Below are 27,459 nucleotides of genomic sequence, written 5' to 3'. Positions count from 1 at the left end.
TAATTTCAATAGATACTGATTATGATTTAAAGTCAACCATCTAAAAGAAAACTATGTGTTTTCAAAGTTTGATATTATCAGCTTAACACTGCCACCTAGAGAGTTCTCTTTATTTAAAGCCTCTTTATTGCCCAAAGGAGAAAGAAATGTATTAGGAAAATGTCACATCAAAGAACTAGCAAAAGAAATAATAAGATTAATAAATACATATGACTTCAACATCTGCAATATAACAGATCAGTTTTTGGAAGCTTCTTTCATTATTGATGTAATCACATGGCATTAAAATAAGGGCATCTTCTGCTTCCAATTGTAATTTTATATAATTTCATATCTTTCTTCCTTCTTTCCTTTCTTTTTTGCCCCCGCTTATGCAACATCCTAATGGCTATTAATGGTAATAGCAATCTTTAAAAACAACTTATTCTATTTACTTAATTTATTTATTTGCATTATATTTAAGTAGCTGACAAAATTTAATATACTGACAGTGCATTAAAAAAGGAGCAAGGGACTCAAGAGGCTGAGGCAGGATAATCACTTGAACCCGGGAGGCAGAGGTTGCAGTGAGCTGAGATGGCGCCACTGCACTCCAGCCTGAGCGACAGAGACTCTGTCTCAAATAAAAAAAAAGAAGAAAAGAAGCAGGATTTGCTGTCACTGAGCTAACTTTATTTTATTTTTTAGGTCAGTTCATGGGTTAATTTTTCTTTTCAAGTGGAAAAGAACCAGCAGGCTCTGTGGTTCAGGACTCCAGACTTGACACAATATTTCTTGTCAAGCAAGCATGGTCCTTGGAAACTCTGAAAAGTCTCAAAAGCAACTCTTTTTATAAACAAGATTTTAGTCTACCTATGTGGCTCTAATATGGCAGTCCTCAAACTTTTCTGTCTCAGAATCCCTTTACACTCTTAAAAAATCACTGAGATCCCCAAAGAGGTTTTGTTTATGGGATTATATCTACCAATATTTACTCCATTAGACATTAAAAATGAGACATTTAAAAATAACATAAACCTTATATGTTTACATGAATAACATGGTTTTAGTGAAAAATATATGCTAAGAAATAGTGAAAAGAGTGCACTGTTTTACATCTTTGCAAATCTCTTTAATGTGTGGCTTAATAGCACACTGCTGGATTCTCATATCTGCTTCTTCATCCGGTCTATTGTAATGTTTTTGTCTTGTTTGGGTTTGGATTGAAATAGATGAAGAAAATTCGGTTCCACACATATATTTAGTTGGAAAGGAAGGAGTACTTTAATATCTTTTCCAGGTAATTGTGATATTCTTTGACACTATATCAAAACTCAAAAAAATAATTTTTTAAAAAGTTCATTGTAATGTGAAATCTAAAACCATATCAATAAACTTTATACTTTGCTATATTAAAATTGTTTTTTATTTCGCCTTTTGAATGGATCTTTTACTTCTACATGATTTTGTAACATCATGCATTGGTCATGTGGAAAGTTTATGGACCCGTGCAGATCTTCAAAATGTTGACACACTTGATTATATACAATAGCTACAAGTCACATTTGTTAATATCACCATCTAGATCAACAAAAAACTCATTAAGTATCAAAAACCTTATAAATTCACAGGGGTGGATCTAACTTTTACAAAACTCTAATTTTCCCTTGAAAGTAAATTTTATCAAAGACGACAGACACCATCAGGTGTTTCCTTAAAGCCACAGACTCATTTAACACATTTTAAGAAAATATCTGCCGGGCGCAGTGGCTCACGCCTGTAATCCCAGCCTTTTGGGAGGCAGAGGTGGGCAGATCATCTGAGGTCAGGAGTTCCAGACCAGCCTGTCCAACATGGTGAGACCTGGTCTCTACTAAAAATACAAAAACTCGCCGAGCTTGGTGGCACATATCTACAATCCCAGCTACTCAGAAGGCTGAGGCAGGAGAATCGCTTGAACCCAGGATGCAGAGGTTGTAGTGAGCCAACATCATGCCAATGCACTCCAGCCTGGATGACAGAGCAAGACTCCATCTCATAAAAAGAAAGATAGAAAGAAAATATCTGCCAAATATCCCTGTCTGAATGTCTGAATAACCATATATCATTTGTTCTTTGAAACAGAATGGTATCCCGAGAGAAAAACAACATCTTAGCTCACAAGTCAAACAATCATACAAGTGACTTCCCTCAAGACCACTAGCATAGCTTTGTATGCAGCAGAAATATTACTTAATTCTTACCAATACATTGAAATATTGCTTAAACTTCTATTGGGACCTAAAATAATCATGCTAGGATGGAGCTTTGAAAATGAAATTTCTAAATAAGTACATTCCATCTTGGGATGTGCTTCTAAAATCATTTCAAATATGCTACAAGCAATACTTTTAAACTGTACTTTGAGTTGAGAAGAATGTCCATTTGACAATGTTCTCTAAAGAAAAGTAAACATTTATGCTCTTAATCATAAAATGATGTATGTAAATAATTTTCCACAAACTAGAACAAATTATTACAAACACGTACAAAGGTACACTGTTAAATTAGATGTAGTAAGGGAGAAAGTAAATCAACTAAATGTGCCACTTCTACAGAAAAACAAACTAGCACATATGCCCCCTAACAATAGTTAGGTGGTACATCTAAAAAGCCAATGGATCACCCAGTTATGTGTCGTGTTCACTTCGGTGTTATAGACACAGTAGAACATCTTGAAACTTGAGAGTTCATTAAAGTATTCATTTACCACATTGCGACAAGAAGCAAAAATATCACTGTACAAAATGGAGCATTCTTTCTTGGCATAAGGAAATTTGTTTTGATGTGCCTCGCAGGGTTTAATTGTTTCATCTGGACTTTCACACTGTTGAAAAAATTTAAGAGAGAAAAGAAGTTTTCAAAGGGAGTAACCTACCCAACTTCACTCATTGCAATTGCACCTAATATATTCTCATCCTTTTAGATAGGATTTGTGTAAAGCACCTGCTCACATCCAATTCAATGTTAATTGCATATATTATTTTTGAAAGCAACTAAACAGAATATTAAAATCGTGGCAATATTAGAGATAGAGTGGTGATAAATGATTTTTAAATTGTCTTAAACATAGCATTTGCATGACTTAAAAAAATTACATGAACATGACCTGTTTCTTTCATTTTCATCTTCTTCATTTCTGTCACAAATCATCTGAGAGGTTATATGTACTCAAGTCTCTGCAGACTCAATTCCCACACGGGCAGCAATTTGGCCTCTTCCTCCCCTAATACCCTTCCCTGAAACTGCCCTGAAAAAGGTCATCCATGACCTCTTCATTGTTAAATATGAAGGCAATTTTTCAGTCTTCCATTTTGCTTGACTTTTGCTGCCTTTGATTCTATTTAATACTTTACCCTTCCTAAATGTCTCTCCTCATTTGGTTTTGGTGACACAATTTTCTGCTGGGTTTCCTCCAGCTACATTGGCTGCTGTTCCCTAATCTCTTTCTCCCTCCTCTCTTTGCAAAGCTTAATCCTCAAACCTCTGTTTTTCTCATTCGGTACATGTGTCCTGGCTTCAACGCCCTGAATATACTAGTAACTACCAAATCCCTATGTCCATCTCACATGTCCTTCCTGAATTTCAGAACTAACATTTCCACCTAAATATATCTGTCATTTCTCTCTCAGCAGATCCTAACCATCCCTACCTCTACACCATTGTCCTTACCCGACTATCCACATTCATTTCCTCCTCTTTGCCCTGCCTCAGGGAGGAACACCAGTATCCACCCAGAAAGCCAGGAAAGTAGGAGACCTTCTTGGAACCTCCAAATTCATCCTTCCTAATACAGTCTTAAATCTCTACTGACTTAATATTTCTAGCTGGATTATAAGAACCTTTTGGCCCTTGTATCTTGCAGATCTATACTTTGCACTTCAGCTATTCTCTGTTTCAGAACTTACACCACAACCAGAATTAACTTTTTGAAATTCACTTTGTGCACCACACTCTCTCCAGCCTCTTGACACCTTCTAGGTGGCTGCTCCCTCCTTTCCCTGTTAAATTCTTTCCCATAAATTTCACTTCCTTAGCTCCTATAAATCTTATAAGATTCACCTGCAGGGTACCTTCTCCAGGAACCTTTCTTGGACCATCACAATCCCCACTTTGTGTGCACTTCTATCAAAGCAACTATCTTACTATGTTCTGACTGTTAATTTTTCCACCTCCAGGCTCCAAATTCCTTAAAGGCAAAGACTGTGATTTTTCCATATTATGTGTCCGTATGTAATGGAAAACATTAAGTGCTAAATAAAAATTAGTGAATTTTTTTAAATGACCTGCATTTTAGCTTTGTCTATCAGGTATGAATAAAAAACTTATTTTGAGGGGGTTTAAAATTATTTGACTACTCTAGATATTTAAGTACCATTAGAAATAGTTACTTCTTAATTCATTTGCAGAGAGAAAAACGTAAAATGATTTTTTTCAAAAACTTCTAAAGGTAACAAGAGGTAACATAGCCACAGTTAAAAGGATTTTGTTTCTCTCAACATAGCAGATATTTTAGATGTTAAAAGGTACACTTTTGTACTCTTAAGTGTAGACTACACTCAAATATTACTGGCTGGAATAAATGTTTTACCCTATCCCCTCTTTATTCTTTAAAGCGATTTAGACATATTAGTAAACTAGGCAAAGTAGAGAAGTAACTAACCAAATGGTAACCAATCAGGAAATTGTGGTTTCAAACACCCATATCAATTAAAAAGAACAACAGGCTAAAAAGAAAGTAGAAGAAAGAATAGAACCAATTTCCAATTTGACTCTGTTTTCTGAGTTCAGCATTTTTCAAAATGTGTTTCATATAACACTACTTCCTTGAGAATTAATAAATAAAAATATATATTATGTCAGTAAGTATGGAAAATCCTTCAAACATGTCCCTTCTTTATAGGCTTATAATGCCTCAAGAAACCTTTGAAACAGAAATATGTAAAAATTAATTTAGCCAACTGCTGCCAAAGGTAGTTGACCACAATCCACCCACCCACACACATATACACGTGTCCCCCTTTATTTCATGTAATACAGTAACACAGCTGTTAAGAAACTCTGTCTTCATTTATTTATTGCTTTGAACTGGCAAAAGTTCCATCATCCTTCAAAATGCAGATACATTGATTGGCATTTTGCTATGGTGAGGAAAACATGAGGGAGAAGAGATGAATTTGAATGTCACCTCTGCTACTTTGTAGCCATATAATATTAGACAACTCATTTAACCTCCCCAAGCCTCAATTTCTTCATCTATAATAAGGAGAAAACATCCTTTATATGATAAGGTAATCAGAAAAATTACGAGAAGATAAATATGAACGTTTATCAGCTATAAATTACTATGAAAATAGTATGTAAAATAATATTACCTAAATAAGAATAAAATGTTCTAGTGAAAAAATATTCTTAAAAATTTTTGTTGACTTCTAAAATACATTTATGTAACTTACCTGTCCTAATGCCCAACTACCTCCAAATACCTGAGCATTTCTCACTTCCAAGTTATTAGATGTGGTCATATCATTTGAAGTGCATTTGTCAAAGTTTCCACACAATCCTGATAGCTTGTTCTAAAGTGAGAGAAAAGTCACTAGGAAATATTCTGTTTTCAGTTTAACATTTAAAGACTCATATTCATTAAAACTTTTGAGACATTTCAAATATATATTTAAGAATTTTCACAGCAATCATTTTCAAAAATTAACTTGAAGAAAGTGGATTTTCTCATACCAATTTAATTATATTTTGTGATTATTTTAAATTTGCAAAAATATTTTGCCTTATTTCAAGTCCTATTTAACCACACTTACCAGTGTCTTAGCATTAATACAACTAATAACATAAATAACTTGGAAAAGTATAATTCAAACAAGACAGTACATATGAGAGTGTATGTGTAGGCAAATGTATATGTGTGTATACACAGAATTCATGTGTGTGTGTATATATATATATATATGTAATTCATAATTATATATATTCCCATCCTTGTTGGAAACAAGGATATGGGATGAAGAATGGCAGACATATTCCTTACTTGTTGGAATATATCATATTGCCTACCTGTTAGAAACAAGTCAACCATTTGTTTTTCCACATCCCCCTTCCTGATGCCTCAGCTTTAGGATAACTACTGTTAGTAGTGGCCACTGTCTTTGAACAGATGTGATTTCTGAAAACAGAGGACCCATGGTAATAAGCGGCTATCGCAGATGTAATTCTAAGGTTATTGTCTGCTTTGCCAGAGACATAGGCAGCCTACTTCTCCATTAAGGGATAGATTCTATTCTTCAATATTGAAGAGAGCATTCAGCAAGTTTAAATTCAAGATTTTAAGGAGTAGTTCTACTGCTTCTAGAAAATCATCACTGCAAGTTCGCCTCCTTCATCTAGTAGTAAAATATATTGCCATTCTTGTTGGAAACAAGGATATCAGATGAAGAATGGCAGAGAATATTCATTGAAGAAAGACAGCAATGACTGAAGGTTATTTTGGATTCATCAGAGAAATTCAAGATGCCAACAAACCTAAGAATAGATCTTTGGGCTTTTATCCTCCTTAAGACTTAAAGACTATAACTTCAATATACAATCATATTTTACATTTACAATATATTAAAATCTTTTTTTAAAATGTATCTTTTCTGTATTTTTGAGAAGATATTGTTGCTATTCCAATTTTTCTTTGACAAAAATTATATCCATGAGTCTCAGTCTCAATTCCAGGTAAACTAGATTTTAAAAAAATACATCAATGTTTTTGCAAACAACTTTAAAATATGAATTTAAAATATTCAAATAAATATTCAAAATAATCAAATTTTAAATATTTTAAATAGTAAACTACTTAACAATATTTAATAAAAATATTTAGCAGGGAATAGTATATAAAATAATTTAAAATATAAATTGCCAAAAATTATAAACAACTCAGATTGGATATTCAACCATGAATGGATAAATAGATTGTGTGGTACATCCACATAACAGAATACTACTCAACAGTATAGAATTCACACAACAATTTGTATGAATCTTAAATATACTTTGCCAAGTCAAAGAAGCCAGACCCAAAAGACTACAGATTGTACAATTCCATTTATATGGTATCTGAGAAAGGCAAAACTATAGCAGTGGAAAATATAATCAGTGGTTGTCTGAGGTTAGGAGGTAAACGTAGGGGTTGACAATAAAGAAGCAACATGAAGTATATTTGGAGGTTGACAGGTATGTTCTATGTAGAACTGTTGTGATGGATACAAGGCTCCATGCATAATATGGTTTGGCTCTGTGTCCCCACGCAAATCTCATCTCGAATTACAATCCCCATATGTTGAGGGAAGGACCTGGTGAGAGGTGATTGGATCATGGGGGTGGTTTCTCCCAAGCTGTTCTTGTGATAGTGAGGGAGTTCTCATGAGACCTGATGATTTCAAAGTGTGGCATTTCCCCCTCAATCTTTCTGTCTTTCAGGCCACCTTTTGAAGAAGGTGGTTGCTTCCCCTTTGCCTTCCACAATGATTGTACATTCCCTGAGGCCTTCCCAGCCATGCGGAACTGTGAGTCAATTAAACCTCTTTTCTTGATAAATTACCCAGTGTCAGGTAGTTCTTTATAGCAGTGTGAAAATGGACTAATACAATGCATTTGTCAGAATCTATAGACCTGGACACAATAAGAGTAACTTTTTTTACATTTAAAAAATAATTTTACTGCATGTAAACTTAAAAAATATATATATCCAGAATGTGGAGGAAAACATGGAATGCAGTTTGTAAGAACTGAATCTAATTGCATTATGAACAAATCACATAATGAAGCTGAAGAAAAAGAGAAGAAGAAAGCTGGCTTAAGTAATCTTGGAAAACTGGATACTGCAAGGTTAAAGTCAAAAAGAACTGTACACAAACACTGTACTTAGTTGGTGAAGTTCTTTTTCACAAGGGTATGAGTTAATAATTCTGGAAATATAACCTAGTTCTTAAAGGAAAACATTAATCATTTTCTTTTCATCAAACATCAAAAACTAAATGTGATTTTATTCATTACATCTCATTTGGAGCTTAGGTTGACCTACCTTCCACTGTGGTCCAACTTTGATATGAATAGTTGTCTTCCTATCCCAAAGAATAGTGATATCTTTCTCTGGAAAGTATACTACTATATAGTAGCCAGCCTTCCAAAGCTGGTAGGTAGATTTGTTTTCCAGAAAAAAACCTGACTGTTTCTTAAAAAAAGAAAAGAAAAGAAACAAAGTGAGTAGTAAGTTCTCTAACCAAAATATATCAAATTAGTTTAGCTAATATTTGCCAACAACTATCTGTGTACTAATATTGTTGCTTGGTCATGCCTTTTCTGAATTCTGTAAGAAAAGACAAAACAATTGCACAAAATAGGAAATACATAAATACTGATTACCAGACGCAAACTAGCAGATGGACCCCACATGGATAAATGGGCAAAGGGAAAAGATATTTCAGTTACATGTGGGGAAGAGCAAAACAAGGGAATGGACACAGAAGACACTAAGTGATATCCCTGCCGAATCAGAAATTTTACATCTGTGATGAATAAATATGACAGAACTAAAAAGTATGGCCTTGCCTGCAAAAGAGAGAAATTTGGTCCTGCGCATGTTTCTGAGTAGTTAATGATAGCATGGAAATAGTCTACTGACTTCATTAAATATGTCTTGAAAATCAGAATCATTAAGTTTGGTAGGAGACATTGCCTTCCCAATTCAGGCAAAAAGAAGCTGTGAAGTACTTCCTTTAAGTGAAAAGGGGAAAGTTCTCAACTTAACAAGAAAGAAAAAAAAAATTGTATGCTGCGGTTGCTAAGATCTATGGTAAGAATGAATCTTCTATCTGTGAAATTGTGAAGAAGGGAAAAGAAATTCAGCTAGTTTTGCTGCTGCACATTAAACTGCAAAACTGACAGCCACAGCGCATGGTAAGTGCTTAGTTAAGATGGAAAAGGCATTAAATTTGTGGGTAAAAGGCATGAACAGAAACGTGTTCTGATTGATGGCAATTGGGTCTGCTACTATCTATGGTTTCAGGCATCCACTGGAGGTCTTGGGACCTAACCCTCATGGATAAGGGGGAACTACCGTATGTGTGTAGGGGGTTGGGAAGCAGTGAATTACCATCAAAGGGACTCCAGAAGGCTTCTTGCAAGGGGTGGGTGTGAACTGATCTGCAAGAGGTTATACACAGCAAGGTATAGGGGTTTGGGAATGAGAACGGAGAAGAAATCCTTCCAAACAAAAGAAATGGCTTGAATCAAGACTTAGGGACAAGAAAGTCAAAGATTTATTCAGAACTAAGGAGAGTACCAAAAGGCTAGAGCATGAATTACATGATGGATCATAGCCTGAGACCTTTGCAACCAAGTTATCCAGAGTAATTATCACATGTGCAAAATGTAGTCAATAAAAGCTTTCAAACAGGGAAGTATTAGACCATGGTTGTATATTAAAAGAAGATAATTTAGGCAGTAGAAAGGATAAAGCAGAGAGAAATGGGAGACGGAACATATCGGGAAATGTTAGAGAACTTTTATTGTAAAGTAGGAATATACAATATTCTTTATAAGCAAGGGCAACACATGGCTATATTGAATCTGACCTTGAAATTAACTCATATAATAACTTCAAAAATGCACAGTAACATCAAAGTAAGACAAATTTAGCCAGAGGCAAAATAAAAATTGTGAAGGAGATATGAAATTCTTGGTTACTTTTCTCCTTCAAGTAATAACAAAAGCATAGTTTGAAAATACTACACTACAGTAGACTTTTTAATAAATATTTCAAAGGGAAAATGAAATAAATTTAGTCATATCCATAAGGAGTTTTCAGTCTCCTAGACCAAGGTCATACTTAAAACAGGTGCACAATATATTGTATAGAACAGTATATATTGTATATAACCATATGTGTTGTTAACTGGCTTTCTCTGATCTCATATCCTTCCACTTCCCAATCCCCACCCCCACTGACTAAGCTTCAGCTATGCTGGCTCTTTTTCTGTTCTTCAAATTTACCTAAGCTTTTACCCATCTCAAGTCCTGTGTGCTTGGTGTTCCTCCTGCTAGGAACTCTGTTTTCCAGATCTTGGCGTAATGGCCTCATTCCCATCAATTGTGACCCATATGCTCCCTCCTCTGTGAGGCCTTCCCTGATTGCCCCAGTAGAACTTTCATCCTCAAGATGGGCCAGATTGGTAGGCATTTAAGACAGCACAATGCTCTTCTGAGCAAGGACCGCCCCTTGCTCAGAAGTGGGCCCCCTCTTGGGGTTTAATGCTCTGTAATTGCCATCTTGAAATTCTAATTTTACCTGTGAATTCGTGTTTTGTCAGTGAAGTTCAATGAGACAATCATGTGTCTGGGCCTTGCCTTGAAGCCTTGGCTCACATCTCCTGCAGTCCGCACAATCTCCCTGGATTGATTCTCAGATGCCTGCTTCTCTGCAGCTACCCAGAGACCACTGCTACGCTCCGCTTGCAGCACAGAGGCAGGATGAGTTGGACTTAGGCAAGCATACCCAAGTGCCAAGTTGGAGTTATGAGGCAAGGAAGGCCCTCAGCACTGACAGGGTGTGCTCCCACCCCAGGACTATCCCTATGCTTGAGTCAGCATGGCATTAAATGATGATTTTAAAAAAAAAAAAAAACAAAAAAAACAAAAAAAAAACACCATGACATATCAAGATAGAACATGAAACAAGAAAATGAAACTTTTTCCCTGTTTTGAACAAATTGCATAGCTTGCCCTGCCCCCAAGTCCGTCTCTGCCACAGAAACTAATTCTATTGTTTTCACTGTGCTTTTTAGCATCTTTCTATCATCTTGTTTGTCTTTGACTTGTTTCTCTTTTGCTCAGTTTGGTTTTGCATCAGTTATCCTGATACAAAAGCACATCTTTTCTATTTGTCTTTAGACATAAAATCCTTCATTTCCATTAGATAGGGCGGTTTACTACAAGAAAATCCTCTATGGTCAAAGGGAGTTGCCATATGCCTTACTTTTCAGATTTTTAAATAATGCTTCTCATTAGAACAGTGAGGTATTATGAATTGTCCAAAATAGAGATCTCCACTTCAGATGAGAATTAGAGCACTTTAAACAAACTCTAGTGATGTTAGCAAGATATGTTAGAACTATGGAGAATTAAAATATTTAAAGTACAGCTTAAATAAATTAATAAAATATTTATATCTTATACATTTGATAAAATTAGAATTGTGCATTTACATATAAAAATAACAGAGGTGGCTTTTTTTTCTTCCCCTGGATAGGTGGTCCATCTACCATAAAATAAATAGTGCTTATTTTTCACTTTCGATGTTTTAGGAAAAATATTGCAGGGGATTTCTTTAGGGTCAAACTGTTTTTATGACTTTTCTTAATCTTATGTCATACAGTTTATACAAAGGAGATTCATTAACACCTACATACAAGTGAAAACTGGAAGTCGAAAGTTATGTGGAGTTGCAATCACCACTTCAAAGATGTGTCACACTGTCTTTATAAGACCATTTACTATTTTCTCTTGTTTCTTTTTTAACATCCTTGTTCTTAGAAATAACCTTCACCTATAAATGAATATCTGGTTGATGGTTATGACAAACTGCTGTAATTACTTTAAAAACATGTCAACATGATTGTAGAAACTCTGTTTTGCCCAAAGGTTGATTGCTGCCTAGTTAGTTTCAATGTTTCTGACTGAAACATAGTTGTGTTTTAAGGTAATTGTTCTCAAACTTTAGTGTGCACAAGAATTTCAAGTACCATTGAAAATGTCAATTTTGTTTTCAGCATCAGCCATTCCAATTACTGAAGTAGGGCCCAGAAACCAGCACTTACAAGAAAAATTCCAGATGGTTTTAATGAATATTTGCAGACCAAACTGAGAGAAACACTGTTCTAAAAATCTCAGAATATAGGTCGGTTTTTAAAGCCCATTTGTCAAATTATGTACTTTCTAACTCTGAAATTTCTTGCCTATAAAATGAGGTTCAAATATCTTGTACCATTCAAGAGCCTCCATAGTCTGGACTCAGCCCCCTCATCTATTGCCTTTACCCCATGCTCCCTGAATGGCAGCTATCAGGACACTCCTCCCTGAGTCACTTTGCCACTCCCTCCATCCACTGTCCCATATTTTGTGCTTCCACCAATCCAAACCATCTGCAGTTATCCAAACATGCCATTTCATCTCTCAGCTCTGCCCTACTGAGTGGGTTTATTTGTCTGTACTGATTGCCACCCTACTCCCTCTCTTCACCTGGCTAATGCCTACTCATCCTTTAAGACTCAGAGCAAATCATTTCCTCCAGAGCATGTCTTCTGAGCCTTCAGAAATAGGGAGGGTAAGAAGAATCATTTCTTCAAATCCATTAATTTATATTTTCATTTCAATCCTCACACAAACTAAAGAAGTAGCTTCTAAAATCTTCCCAAATTTACAGATGGAAAAGCTGCAGCTTGGAGAGGTTAAGTAAACCTGCCCAAAGTTACAGAGCAAGCAGGTAATGGAACAGAGGTTCCGAGTTAGTACTGAGTGACTCTAAAGTCTATGCTCTTAACAATCACCCTAAGCACCCCAGATTTCTTTAGGTGCTCTTCCCAGGAGTTCCCATATTATCCTACATAAATTCCTACCATAGGACACCATGCTGCCTTATTTACCATGTGCATCCTTATTTACCTGAACGTATCCCTCACCTGAGCAGAAACTCCTTAAAGGCAAGCACAGTGTTATTTCACTGTTGTAGCCCCAATAATTAGCACGTTTTGATATTCAGTAAACATTATAAAAGAATGTATGAAATGAATGAATGAATGAAATTTATTCATTCTTTTAAATTGGGCAGGCTCCAAGGATACAATAAACAAGAACTTGGAGACAACTGGGGAAGACAAGCTCACAAGTAGTTTCATTAAAGTACGATACACATTCTAATAGGGTGCTTGATGGTATGAGGAGGAGCTCCCTGGAGGAGGTATGATAAGACATATTGCATAAGAATAAGTTAAATGGAAAGACAGATCCAGGAAGAAGCGATAATAGTAATGAAGGACTAATAAGATGCTCCACCTTCTGGAATGTGGGCTTGAAGCAGAAAGTAATGAAAGAGCAGGCAGGAGAGGTGGGAAACAGCCAGATTGGCAAGGCCTTGGAGGAGCAGTGGGAAGGCATCTCAAAGTCTTGAAGAACCAGAGTGACATATTAGATTTCCATCAAAAATGTACATATACAAGGCTGGACGTGGTGGCTCATGCCTGTAATCCCAGCACTTTGGAAGACCAAGACAGGTGGATCACCTGAGGTCAGGAGTTTGAGACCAGCCTAACCAACATGGTGAAATCCCATCTCTACTGAAAATACAAAAATTAACCGGGCGTGGTGGCATGCGTCTGTAATCCCAGCTACTCAGGAGGCTGAGGCAAGAGAATTGCTTGAACCCGGGAGGCGGAGGTTGCGGTGAGCTGAGATCATGCCACTGCACTCCAGCCTGGGCAACAGAGTGAGGCTCTGTCTCAAAAAAAAAAAAAAAAAAAAAAAGACATACACAAATAAAAACTACTTATGCTGCAGTATGTGAGGATGAATTAGAGGGGAAAGACTAAAACCAGAAGCCAAGAGTCTAGCCTGGAATCTACTGAAGTAATTAAGGCAATAGGTGGGGGTTGCAAGGGCCCAAATGGCAACTATGGGAATGAAAGCAAGAGGAACGAATTGGAATATGGAGAAGGGAAGTAAGAAGTAAGAAGAGAGAAGTCAAGCACAATTTACTGAAGCCACACAAAATGAAAAGAAAAAACAACATAGATCTCATAACCGTTTACAGAGAGAAGTAGACCAAATCATTTCTATTCTATTTTCAGTATCCTCAGGACAAGTTCAAATGATCCTGAAAGAAATAATTCACTAACCTGTTTGTAAGGAGTATCATTCAGGTAAATTTCAGTGTCCCCAACTGAAATCAAAACACTTTTAGAACAAACAATATCGTTGTCAAAGCATTTCTTATTCTGGGCAATGACAGATATATCTGAATCATCTGCACTCTGAAATGTCAAAAATATTTTATTAATATGAATATATACAACCTATATTATTTTTAGTTATTTTTATTAAGAAATCTTAAATATTGACAGTGGATTGCATTAGAACTGAAAAACAACTTACCTCTAAAATAAAAAGTCATTTTTAACTAATAATACGAAGAATTTTATGGAAATATAGTAGGATAGCTCAATCTTTAAACACCTGTAATATCTCTGTTAAAATTTTGTTCCAGCCAAGTTTACCATTTTATTTCTATAGCTCAAATGTACCAACCATTATCATTTTATTTATCAATAAATAATCAACAAAACAATATGTCACTTAGAGAAATCTTTAAAAAATATTCATTTGAGACATGTCTTTTGTTTTATTTAAAGGATATTTCTGGCTGAATAATTATTTGTCTATAAGTTAGAATTCAAATAGATACAAAACTTTGGTATTTGTTAGTAAATAAAATAATTTGTTTCATTTGAGAGCTTGCTTTGAATTTTACATATATTATCCAATTTAGTTCTTATGAAAACATTTTGAATTAGATATTATTTCCATTTTACAGGTGAGGAAACTGAGATTAAGAGGGATTAATTGATTATCTAAGGTCGCTTTGCTAAATAAGAGAAGGATCAGAGTTCAAATCCCTAATCTGTTTTGTTTGTCTTGATGCCACTTGTAAAGAAATTAGGAAGGGTCTAGAAATGGTTGAGGAGAAAAGACAACTTTAGATGATAGGGAATCCCTAAATTCAAGGAACACTATTTAGTCTCTCTACTCTAAATGACATACTTCCACCTCCGGGTAGACCCCTTTCCTTGGCAACTCCCCACTGCATCCACTAAGTCACTCTTTAGAATCAAAGTTTCTAACTTTCTCCCCCAGTTTAATGGATAGGTTTCTTCAGTTGTACTGACTCTGGAAATTTCATTATAAAATGTTGTTTACATCTGGTTCTTTAATAGTTTTAATTGGCAAGTTATAATTGCATATATTTATGAGATACAATGGGATGTTATATGTATATAATGTGAAATAATTAAATAAAACTAACATATTAATCAACTCATATACTTACCATTTTTCTAGGAAGAAAGTACACACTTCTTGTCAAATTTTCAAAGTGGTCCTAATCTTGCCCAAAGTTAAAAGCTATTACTGCTCTAAGAGACCTTTCACTGATTGTGGACAGTAGAGATTTCATTAAAAGGAAAGGAAGAAATGTAACATTTCTCTTTGGATTCAATGTTCAATTTTCAAAGGCCCACACACTTCCTGAATGTTTTCCATTTTGAGACATAGGGGTCAGCGTTTATTTTCATAGTAAGAAAAAGTTATTAAATGTTTGGCAATTATAGGCCAGACGCGGTGGCTCACGCCTGTAATCCCAGCACTTTGGGAGTCAGAGGTAGGCAGATCACTTGAGATCAGGAGTTCAAGACCAGCCTGGCCAACATGGCAAAACCCAGTCTCTACTAAAAATGCAAAAATTAGCCAGGCATGGTGGCACGCACCTGAAGTCCCAGCTACTTGGGAAGCTGAGGCAAGAGAATCGCTTGAACCTGGGAGGCTGAAGTTGCAGTAAGCTGAGACCACGCCACTGCACTCCAGTACTCCAGCCTGGGTGACAGATTGAGACTGTCTTAAAACAAAAAAAAAAAAAAAAGAAGTTTGGCAATCATACAGTTTGTTTTTTGTTGTTGTTGTTGTTGTTGTTGTTTTTCAGATAGGGTCTTGCCCTGTCACCCAGGCTGCTGGAGTGCAGTGGCATGATCATGACTCACTGCAGCCTCAACTTTCCAGGCTCAAACAATTCTTCCACCTTGGCCTCCTGAGTAGCTGGGAGACTACAGCTGTGTGCCACCACACCTGACCAATTTTTAAAATTTTTTTGTAGAGGCAGAGTGTCACTATGTTTACCCAGGCTAGTCTCAAACTACTGGGCTCAAGTGAGCCATTCATTTTAGCCTCCCAAAGTGCTGGGATTAGAAGTGTAAGCCACCTTGCCTAATGACCATAGAGGTCTTGATGTAAATTCTCCACACTTAGTTTTTCACAACACTGGCAATATGAAAACTAGCTCAATTCATCTCTTATTTTGGCTAAATTCTTTCTGCCTTGTTAATAAGTATTACAGTGCCTAGAGGATAGGTTTTTAATGAATGGTATAGATAGAGTAATTAATATATCCCTCTGTAACCCATTTTTCCTTCATAGATGCTGGGAGCTTTTGCTGCTTTTTACACAATCCTTTTGCAAAATAATAAGGGTCATTAAGATGATTATGGCATTGTACTACTGAAAAAAACAATGTCATACTTTTCTGCCTTTCTGCATAATTTTCAAAGAGGGAAAAATACATAATTCAGGGTTTTGTTTTGCTCTTCCTCTTGGGAAAAGTTATTTAGATTAAGGGATGTGAAAAGCTGATTGAAAGGCTTTCTATTGCCATTATATTTTATTGCTATTAATTAAAATGCCTCAATGTTAGTTTCATCCTTTATATTAAATCTGAAATGTCAAGAAATATTCTATCTTGTATGGTTTGTCTTATAATATCATGCTATGCTGACAGTAATTTGTAACAATAGCAATATACCTAAAAGTCACATTTCTATACTTTTCATTTCTAATGTATTTCAAGTTAATATTAGGTTTAGAAATAATGCCGCAGAGTTGCTAAGCAACATAGTAATAATGACAACAAAGCTGGAGGAAAAAGGTCAACATCAATGTGCCACATGGGCTCCTCAAAACCCTTTATTCTTAGGTACTAAAAGGTTTAGTACAGAATATGCCCCAAAATGAGTCTGAAACAGAAACTGTCAGTGCCTTTCAAGGAAGTATATAATTATACTTGACATGTCAGTCTCAGCACCTGTCATAGCACCAGCCCCTTTTAAGGGTAATTATCCCACACAAAGTCTCTGCTGATACCATAGCCTCAGGCAGCCATGGTTTAGGTCCCAAGGCAGCGCATTCATTTCTGGGCAAAGGGACTTCAATGCTGGCAGAAAAAACGAACTATATTCTATTCAATTCTCTCTCAAATTTGAACCAGAAAATACCGATTTTTTAAGTGTTTTGCAGTAAGATCTGAGGGTGAATAAACATGTAAAGGATATAAGGAAGAGTAGGAGCTGACCAGGTAAAAACAAGCTGAACATATGAGGAAGTAGAAATGATGACTGAACTGAAGAAAAAGTAGAGAAAAGACACAGAAAAGAAAGTTAGACATGCTAGCCTGAGTAGCAGAAAACAGAGCAGTCACACAGAGATTGTCCAAGTTGCAAGAATGACATCAGGTCATCCATGACTCTCTGCTGCCTGGGGCCAAAACCACCCTTCAGCTGACACCTTCATAAGGTTCTTGTAAGAAGACATAAAAAGTTGGGAAAAAGAATGGTAAATATTGTAAAAGGTTACAAAAAGTTTATGAATATCTTATCTTGTGATCAAACTAATTAAAATTGGATGTATTTCTTAAAATTAACTTTAGTGTTAATAATGCACAATGCAAAGGTAAAATTTGGTTTACTCTTTTGAACAAGCTTTTTGTGTAATATTAAGAGATAGCAAAAGATTTTTATTTACCTTTTCAGTATATGGCAACAAAAAAAGAGAAGAGAGAGACAGATTAAATTTACCTTTTTAGCTGTCTTTATTAAGTTTTAAGATGATTTGGAAAACTGAGTCTCCTCTCTACCAAAGAGTAAAGGTTTTTGCTTTTTAAAATATTTGAATTAGCATTTTGATTACATAAATGACATCTGTGACTCTACTTTGCAATATCAAGTGTTTTAAGACTTTGATATTTGATAACCTTTCCAAATTCTAAATTCAGTCTTTTGGCCTCAAACTAATTTTTTGGATATTAGGGCTCCTGAAGTCCGAGACAGACGTATTCATCTTCGTTGGTATGTTAAAATTATACCAGAATCATTGTCAAATACGAAATGGTGTTTAACTTTCTTTGAGTTATTTTTATATGAATGTGTCATTAATATATGTTCCAAAATTATATGAGATTCATATAATTCTGGTATGTCTTAATCTGTGTTATCAGGAATAATTATGACTATTGCATTAAATTATTGTATGCCACAGAAATAATCAAATTTCCTTGTCTATTGTGTCTTTAAAGACTTTTGTCATGCACAGACAATTATTGTTTTACTTTGATTCTTCTCAAAAAGCACTTTATAATCAGCTGCAGTCCACAACTTGCTTCCTTAAGGAAGTTTGTGGAAAGGACTCTGACAGGTGCTCTTGAAGGCAGCTTTCTGATAACTTTGGAGATTGTGCCATCAGACTAGAGAGAAAACTTCTGGGATTCTCACTGGAGAGCAGATGTGTTCATGAGGATTGCTGGCCCAATACTGGGCAGAACAGAAGTTAACTGCATGGGACTGAACTAATAGAAGGCTAAAATGTTTTCTTACGACTTTTTTGTTTGAAACATTCGGCTTCTTTACGTTTCGTTTTCTAAAGTCAAGAAAACATTTCTGCTGGGCGCAGTGGCTCATGCCTGTAATCTCAGCAATTTGGGAAGCCAAGGCGGGCTGATCTCCTGAGGTCAGGAATTCGAGACCAGCCTGACCAACATGGAGAAACCCCGTCTCTACTAAAAATACAAAATTAGCCAGGTGTGGTGGCGCATGCCTGTAATCCCAGCTTCTTGGGAGGTTGAAGCAGGAGAACTGCTTGAACCTAGAAGGTGGAGGTTGTGGTGAGCCAAGATTGCACCACTGCACTCCAGCCTGGGCAATAAGAGTGAAACTCCATCTCAAAAAAAAAAAAAAGAAAGAAAAAGAAAAAGAAAAAAAAGAAAAGAAAACATTTCTTTCTTTTGAGCTATTTATAGCTTACAACAAATTGAGTAAAGTATCCTCTTGTGAGCAAAATTTGAGGCATATTTCTTCCTATCTGATTTCTCCAGAATTTAAAAATCATTTGTGAGTATTCTTAAATTATGGCAATATAGCTATTTGCATAAGTTCAATAAGAATCTATTTTCTGTTGTAACAGGACACAGTTGGAGACACTGGTTATTTTACCACAGCTTTGACTAGGATGGAATATTTACAGATATTTACAGATATGCTTTGGGGAATTTAAGTTGACATTACAGAGCTGACCAAAGCCTCTCGTACAGACTGGCCTGACACCTTGTTTATGCAATTCCTTTACAATGTTTGTGACCTGTAGTAAGTAAAGCACATCACTTTCTGACAGGCCTAGGAACCCCGAGTTATTTTGGAACCTCAAGAAGAGAGAAATTAACCCAATTCATATAGGTATTTGCAGGCACATATAAATCCTTAGCTTGGCTAACCTCAAGAGGCTTTTAAAAGGCCTAATCTGAGATTATGAAAAACTTACAACAAAGCCAACGTAAAAGAGCCTATATGAACAATAATTATTCTTGCTGCATTTTATGCAAATAATCAAGCCACATATACTACAATTAAAACTTATTTTGCAAGTAAATTGGTCCTGTTATGATTTGTCTTTCATAGAAATGAGGAACTAGAGAGAGAAAAAAATATCATTTGAAAAGAAAGTATGGTACGTCTTTTATTAGATTTTGGCCTTGTCCATTATTTATTAGTTGATATTATTTCTCTACAATTAAACATAAACACAAGATTATAGTTTCCTCTTGCCAGGACTCAGAGTTAAGACAAATACTCTACTTGAAATATTTTCTGCACAATCACTATGTGAAACAACAATGATAAATGCTATGTTTTCTCTACTACAAAAGAAAATGAGAGTAACAGGAGAAAATACTAACAAGTAGTTATTGAGTTCACCAAATGTCCAGCATTCTGCAAAATGACTTGGAAAGAATAACAAGAAATATAAGGCATTGTCCTCACCATCAAAACCTTAGAATTTTTTTAGAGAAATCTGTCTTAATATGGAGTATAAATAGTAGATACTTCTTTACTGGCATGCTTTATATTTAATAGGCCCCTAAAATTGTTTTATTAAATGAATGAAATAATAATGTGAACAAAGATCACCACCATACATTGGAAAATATTTGTAAAGATGCTGACACATGAACAAGATTTTTAATGCTTTTGGTAGAAATTGCAAATATTTTTTCCATAAACAAAATGAAAAATAAAGCTTCACAGAATCTTTGTCTTACTACTTAAAATGATACCATAAACAACCATCTTTAACAGTAATGATATATCCAATGGGAACATGTCATGTTTGACATTATATTGTTAGCAAAACTTTCTTTTTTCTGAATGTAACTTAAATTTGACTATGCAGAAGAGAATAATTTCAAAAATAATTAAAATCAGGTTGTTAAAGAAAGTAAAATGTTCTACATCCTTACTACTCAAAATATGGTCCATAGACACAGAGCATCAGCACTATCTAGTAGCTTATTGAAAAGGCAGAACCTGGGGGATTTGGCAAGATGACTGAATAGGAACAGTTCTGGTCTGCAGCTCCCACCGAGACCAATTCAGAAGGTGGGTGATTTCTGCATTTCCAACTGAGTTACCCAGTTCATCTCTCTAGGACTGGTTAGAGAGTGGGTGCAGCCCACGGAAGGCAAGCAGAAGCAGGGCAGGGTGTCGCCTCACCCACGAAGTGCAAGGGGCCAGGGAACCAGAGAACTCCCTCCCCTAGCCAAGGGAAGCCATGAGGGGCTGTGCTATCCAGCCCAGATACTATGATTTTCTCATGGTTTTTGCAACCCACAGACAGGAGATTCCTTTGTGTGCCTGCGACACCAGGGCCCTGGGTTTCAAGCACAAAACTGGGCAGCTGTTTGAGCAGACTCCAAGCTAGCTGCAGAAGTTTTTTTATTCATATCTCAGGGGCACCTGGAACCCCAGCAAGACAAAGCCGTTCACTTCTCTGGAAACGGGGCTGAAGCCAGGAAGCCAAGTGTTCTCACTCAGCAGGTCCCACCCCCATGGAGTCCAGCAACCTAAGAACCACTGGCTTGAAATTCTCGCTGCCAGCACACAGTCTGAAGTTAACCTGGGACTATTGACCTTGGTTGGGGGAGGGGCGTCCGCCATTACTGAGGCTTGAGTAGATGGTTTTCCCCTCACAGTGTTAAGGAAGCCACTGGGAAGTTTGGACTGGGCGGAACACATCACAGCTTGCCAAAGTGGCTGTGGCCAGACTACCTCTCTGGATTCCTCCTTACTGGGCAGTACATCTCTGAAAGAAAGGCAGCAGCCACAGTCAGGGGCTTATAGACAAAACTCCCATCTCCCTGGGACAGAGCACCTGTGGGAAGGGGCAGCTGTGAGCACAGCTTCAGCAGACTTAAATGTTTGTGCCTGCCAGCTCTGACGAGAGCAGCGGATCTCACAGCAGAATGCTCAAGCTCCACTAAGGGACAGACTGCCTCCTCAAGTGGGTCCCTGACCCCTGTGCCTCCTGACTGGGAGACACTTCCTAGTAGGGGTGGACAGACACTTCATACAGGAGAGCTCTGGCTGGCATCAGATGAGTGCCCCTCTGGGATGAAATTTCCAGAGGAAGGAGCAGGCAGCAATCTTTGCTATTCTGCAGCCTCCGCAGGTGATACCCAGGCAAGCAGGGTTTGGAGTAAACCTCCAGCAAACATCAGCAGACCTGCAGAAGAGAGCCCTGACTATTAGAAGGAAAACTAACAAAAAGATAGTGATAACATCAACATCAACAAAAAAGACGTCCACACAAAATCCCCATCCAAAGGCCATCAGCATCAAAGATCAAAGGTAGATAAATCCACAAAGAAGAGAAAAACAGCACCAAAATGCTGAAAATTCCAAAAACCAGAATGCCTCTTCTCCTCCAAATGATCAAAACTCCTCTCAGGCAAGGGCACAAAACTGGACAGAGAATGAGTTTGACGAATTGACAGAAGTAGGCTTCAGAAGGTGGATAGTAACAAACTCTTCAGAGCTAAAAGAATATGTTCTAACCCAATGCAAAGAAGCTAAGAACCTTGATAAAAGGTTACAGGAACTGCTAACTAGAATAACCAGTTTAGAGAAGAACATAAATGACCTGATGGAGCTGAAAGACACAACATGAGAACTTCATGAAGCATACAAAAGGATCAATAGCCAAATGAATCAAGCAGAAGAAAGGATATCAGAGATTGATTATCAACTTAATGAAACAAAGTGTGAAGACAAGATCAGAGAAAAAAGAATGAAAAGGAACAAAGCCTACAAGAAATATGGGACTATGTGAAAAGACCAAACCTAAGATTGATTGGTGTAGCTGAAAGTGACGGGGAGAATGGAACCACGTTGGAAAACACACTTCAGGATATTATCCAGGAGAACTTCCCCAACCTAGCAAGACAGGCCAACATTCAAATTCAGGAAATATGAGAACACCACTAAGATACCCTTCAAGAAGAGTAACCCCAAGACACATAATCTTCAGATTCTCCAAGGTTGAAAAGAAAGAAAAAATATTAAGGGCAGCCAGAGAGAAAGGTCAGCTTACCTATGAACGGAAACCCATCAGAATGACAGCAGATCTCTCTGCAGAAACCCTATAAGCCAGAAGACAGTGGGGGCCAATATTCAACATTCTTAAAGAAAAGAATTTTCAACCCATAATATATGGTTGAAGCCATATATTATGAATATATGAAGCCATAAGGCTTCATAAGTGAAGGAGAATTAAAATCCTTTACAGACAAGCAAATTCTGAGGGATTTTGTCACCACCAGGCCTGTCATACATGAGCTCCTGAAGGAAGCACTAAATATGGAAAGTAAAAACCAGTACCAGCCACTGCAAAAACATATCAAAATATAAAGACCAATGACACGATGAAGAAACTGCATCAACTAATGTGCAAAATAACCAGCTAGCATCATGATGACAGGATCAAATTCACACCTAACAATATTAACCTTAAAGGGAAATGCACTAAATGCCCCAGTTAAAAGACACAGACTGGCAAATTGGATAAAGAGTCAAGACCCATTGTTGTGCTATATTCAGGAGACCCATCTCATGTGCAAAGACACACATAGGCTCAAAATAAAGGAATGGAAGAATATTTACCAAGCAAATGGAAAGCAAAAAAAAAGCAGAGGTTGCAATCTTAATCTCTGATAAAACAGACTCTAAACCAACAAAGATCAAAAAAGACAAAGAAAGGTATTACTTAATGGTAAAGGGATCAGTGCAACAATAAGAGCTAATGATCCTAAATACATACGCACCCAATACTGGAGCACTCAAATTCATAAAGCAAGTTCTTAGAGATGAACGAAGACACTTAGACTCCCCAACAATAATAGTGGGAGACTTTAACACCTCACTGTCAATATTAGACAGATCAACGAGACAGAAAATTAACAAGAATATTCACGACTTGAACTCAGCTCTGGACCAAACAGACCTAATAGACACCTACAGAACTCTCTACCCCAAATCAACAGAATATACGTTCTTCTCAGCACCACATCACACTTATTCTAAAATTGACCACATAATTGGAAGTAAAACACTCTTCAGCAAATGAAAAACAATGGAATTCATAACAAACAGTCTCTCAGAGCACAATGCAATCAAATTAGAACTCAGGATTAAGAAACCCACTCAAAACTGCACAACTACATGGAAACTGAACAACCTGCTCCTGAATGACTACTAGGTAAATAACTAAATTAAGACAGAAATAAATAAATTCTTTGAAACCAATGAGAACAAACACACAACATACCAGAATCTCTGGGACACAGCTAAAGCAGTGTTTAGAGGCAAATTTATAAATGTCACTATAAATCTAAATGCCCACATCAGAAAGCGGGAATGATCTACAGTTGACACCCTAACATCTCAATTGAGAGAACTAGAGAAGCAAGAGCAAACAAATTCAAAAGCTAGCAGAAGACAAGAAATAACTAAGATCAGAGCAGAACTCAGGGAGATAGAGACACAAAAAATCCTTCAAAAAATCAATGAATCCAGGAGCTGGTTTTTTGAAAAGATTAACAAAATAGATAGACCACTAGCCAGACTAATAAAGAAGAAAAGAGAGAAGATTTTCTAGTTTATTTGTATACAGACACAATAAAAAAATGATAAAGGGGAGATCACCACTGATGCACAGAAATACAAACTACCTTCAGAGACTACTTTAAACACCTCTGCCAAATAAACTAGTAAAATCTAGAATAAATGGATAAATTCCTGGACACATACACCCTCCCAAGACTAAGACAGGAAGAAGTCAAATCCCTGAATAGACCAATAACAAGTTCTGAAATTGAGGCAGTAATTAATAGCCTACCAACCAAAAAAAGCCCAGGACCAGATGGATTCACAGCCAAATTCTACCAGATTTACAAAGAGGAGCTGGTACCATTCCTTCTGAAACTATTCCAAACAACAGAAAAGGGACTACTCCCTAACTCATTTTTATGTGGCCAGCATCATCCTGATACCAAAACCTGGCAGAGACACAACAAAATAAGAAAACTTCGGAGGAGCCAAGATGGCCGAATAGGAACAGCTCCAGTCTACAGCTCCCAGCGTGACCGACGCAGAAGACGGGTGATTTCTGCATTTCCATCTGAGGTACCGGGTTCATCTCACTAGTGAGTGCCAGACAGTGGGTGCAGGACAGTGGGGGCAGCACACTGTGCACCAGCCGAAGCAGGGCGAGGCATTGCCTCACTCGGGAAGCACAAGGGGTCAGGGAGTTCCCTTTCCTGCTCAAGGAAAGGGGTGACAGATGGCATCTGGAAAATCGGGCCACTCCCACCCGAATACTGCACTTTTCCGACCGGCTTAGGAAACGGCACACTAGGAGACTATTTCCCACACCTGGTTTGGAGGGTCCTACGCCCACGGAATCTCGCTGATTGCTAGCACAGCAGTCTGAGATCAAACTGCAAGGCCGCAGTGAGGCTGGGGGAGGGGTGCCAGCCATTGCCAAGGCTCCCTTAGGTAAACAAAGCAGCCTGGAAGCTCTAACTGGGTGGAGCCCACCACAGCTCAAGGAGGCCTGCCTGCCTCTGTAGGCTCCACCTCTGGGGACAGGGCACAGACAAAAAGACAGCAGTAACCTCTGCAGACTTAAATGTCCCTGTCTGACAGCTTTGAGGAGAGCAGTGGTTCTCCCAGCATACAGCTGGAGATCTGAGAAAGGGCAGACTGCCTCCTCAAGTGGGTCCCTGACCCCTGACCCCCAAGCAGCCTAACTGGGAGGCACCCCCCAGTAGGGGCAAACTGACACTTCACACAGCTGGGTACTCCTCTGAGACAAAACTTCCAGAGGAACAATCAGACAGCAGCATTTGCAGATCACGAAAATCCACGGTTCTGCAGACACCCCTGCTGATACCCAGGCAAACAGGTCTGGAGTGGACCTCTAGCAAACTCCAACAGACCTACAGCTGAGGGTCCTGTCTGTTAGAAGGAAAACGAACAAACAGAAAGGACATCCACCCCAAAAACCCATCTGTACAACACCATCATCAAAGACCAAAAGTAGATAAAACCACAAAGATGGGGAAAAAACAGAGCAGAAAAACTGGAAACTCTAAAAAGCAGAGTGCCTCTGCCCCTCCAAAGGAACGCAGCTCCTCACCAGCAACGGAACAAAGCTGGATGGAGAATGACTTTGACGAGTTGAGAGAAGAAGGCTTCAGACGATCAAACTACTCAGAGCTACAGGAGGAAACTCAAACCAAAGGCAAAGAAGTTGAAAACTTTGAAAAAACTTTAGACGAATGTATAACTAGAATAACCAATACAGAGAAGTGCTTAAAGGAGCTGATAGAGCTGAAAGCCAAGGCTCGAGAACTATGTGAAGAATGCAGAAGCCTCAGGAGCCAATGCGACCAACTGGAAGAAAGGGTATCAGTGATAGAAGATGAAATGAATGAAATGAAGTGAGAAGGGAAGTTTAGAGAAAAAAGAATAAAAAGAAGTGAACAAAGCCTCCAAGAAATGTGGGACTATGGGAAAAGACCAAATCGACGTCTGATTGGTGTACCTGAAAGCAACGGGGAGAATGGAACCAAGTTGGAAAACACTTTGCAGGATATTATCCAGGAAAACTTCCCCAATCTAGCAAGGCAGGCCAACATTCAGATTCAGGAAATACAGAGAATGCCACAAAGATACTCCACAAGAAGAGCAACTCCAAGACACATAATTGTCAGATTCACCAAAGTTGAAATGAAGGAAAAAATGTTAAGGGCAGCCAGAGAGAAAGGTCGGGTTACCCACAAAGGGAAGGCCATCAGACTAACAGCGGATCTCTCAGCAGAAACTCTACAAGCCAGAAGAGAGTGGGGAACAATATTCAACATTCTTAAAGAAAAGACTTTTCAACTCAGAATTACATATCCAGCCAAACTAAGCTTCATAAGTGAAGGAGAAATAAAATACTTTACAGACAAGCAAATGCTGAGAGATTTTGTCACCACCAGGCCTGCCCTAAAAGAGCTCCTGAAGGAAGCACTAAACATGGAAAGGCACAACTGGTACCAGCCGCTGCAAAATCATGCCAAAATGTAAAGACCATCGAGACTAGGAAGAAACTGCATCAACTAACGAGCAAAATAACCAGCTAACATCATAATGACAGGATCAAATTCACACATAACAATATTCACTTTAAATGTAAATGGACTAAAAGCTCCAATTAAAAGACACAGACTGGCAAATTGCATAAAGAGTCAAGACCCATCAGTATGCTGTATTCAGGAAACCCATCTCACATGCAGAGACACAGATAGGCTCAAAATAAAAGGATGGAGGAAGATCTACCAAGCACATGGAAAGCAAAAAAAGGCAGGTGTTGCAATCCTAGTCTCTGATAAAACAGACTTTAAACCAACAAAGATCAAAAGAGACAAAGAAGGCCATTACATAATGGTAAAGGGATTAATTGAACAAGAAGAGCTAACTATCCTAAATATATATGCACCCAATACAGGAGCAACCAAGTTCATAAAGCACGTCCTGACTGACCTACAAGGAGACTTAGACTCCCACACAATAATAATGGGAGACTTTAACACCCCACTGTCAACATTAGACAGATCAACGAGACAGAAAGTTAACAAGGACACCCAGGAATTGAACTCAGCTCTGCCCCAAGTGGACCTAATAGACATCTACAGAACTCTCCACCCCAAATCAACAGAATATACATTCTTTTCAGCACCACACCACACCTATTCCAAAATTGACCACATAGTAGGAAGTAAAGCTCTCCTCAGCAAATGTAAAGGAACAGAAATTATAACAAACTGTCTCTCAGACCACAGTGCAATCAAACTAGAACTCAGGATTAAGAAACTCACTCAAAACCACTCAACTACATGGAAACTGAACAACCTGCTCCTGA

At 37.5% G+C, this 27,459-nt stretch overlaps 1 protein-coding gene across 1 annotated transcript in view; it reads right to left on the bottom strand.

Annotated features, from left to right (window-relative positions):
- OTOGL (otogelin like) overlaps nucleotides 1-27,459 on the bottom strand; it is a 175,256-nt gene that overhangs the window by 68,823 nt on the left and 78,974 nt on the right. Inside the window, 4 exon segments of the mRNA NM_001373976.1 lie at nucleotides 2,729-2,845; nucleotides 5,475-5,594; nucleotides 8,102-8,251; nucleotides 13,968-14,102. Coding sequence (NP_001360905.1) covers nucleotides 2,729-2,845; nucleotides 5,475-5,594; nucleotides 8,102-8,251; nucleotides 13,968-14,102 — 522 coding nt within the window.

The sequence above is a fragment of the Pongo abelii genome, chromosome 10 (genome assembly GCF_028885655.2).
Source record: "Pongo abelii isolate AG06213 chromosome 10, NHGRI_mPonAbe1-v2.0_pri, whole genome shotgun sequence".
Classification (NCBI taxonomy): Eukaryota; Metazoa; Chordata; class Mammalia; order Primates; family Hominidae; genus Pongo; species Pongo abelii.
The sequence above is the reverse complement of the archived record's forward strand: the minus strand, read 5'-3'. Positions and strand labels throughout refer to the sequence as shown.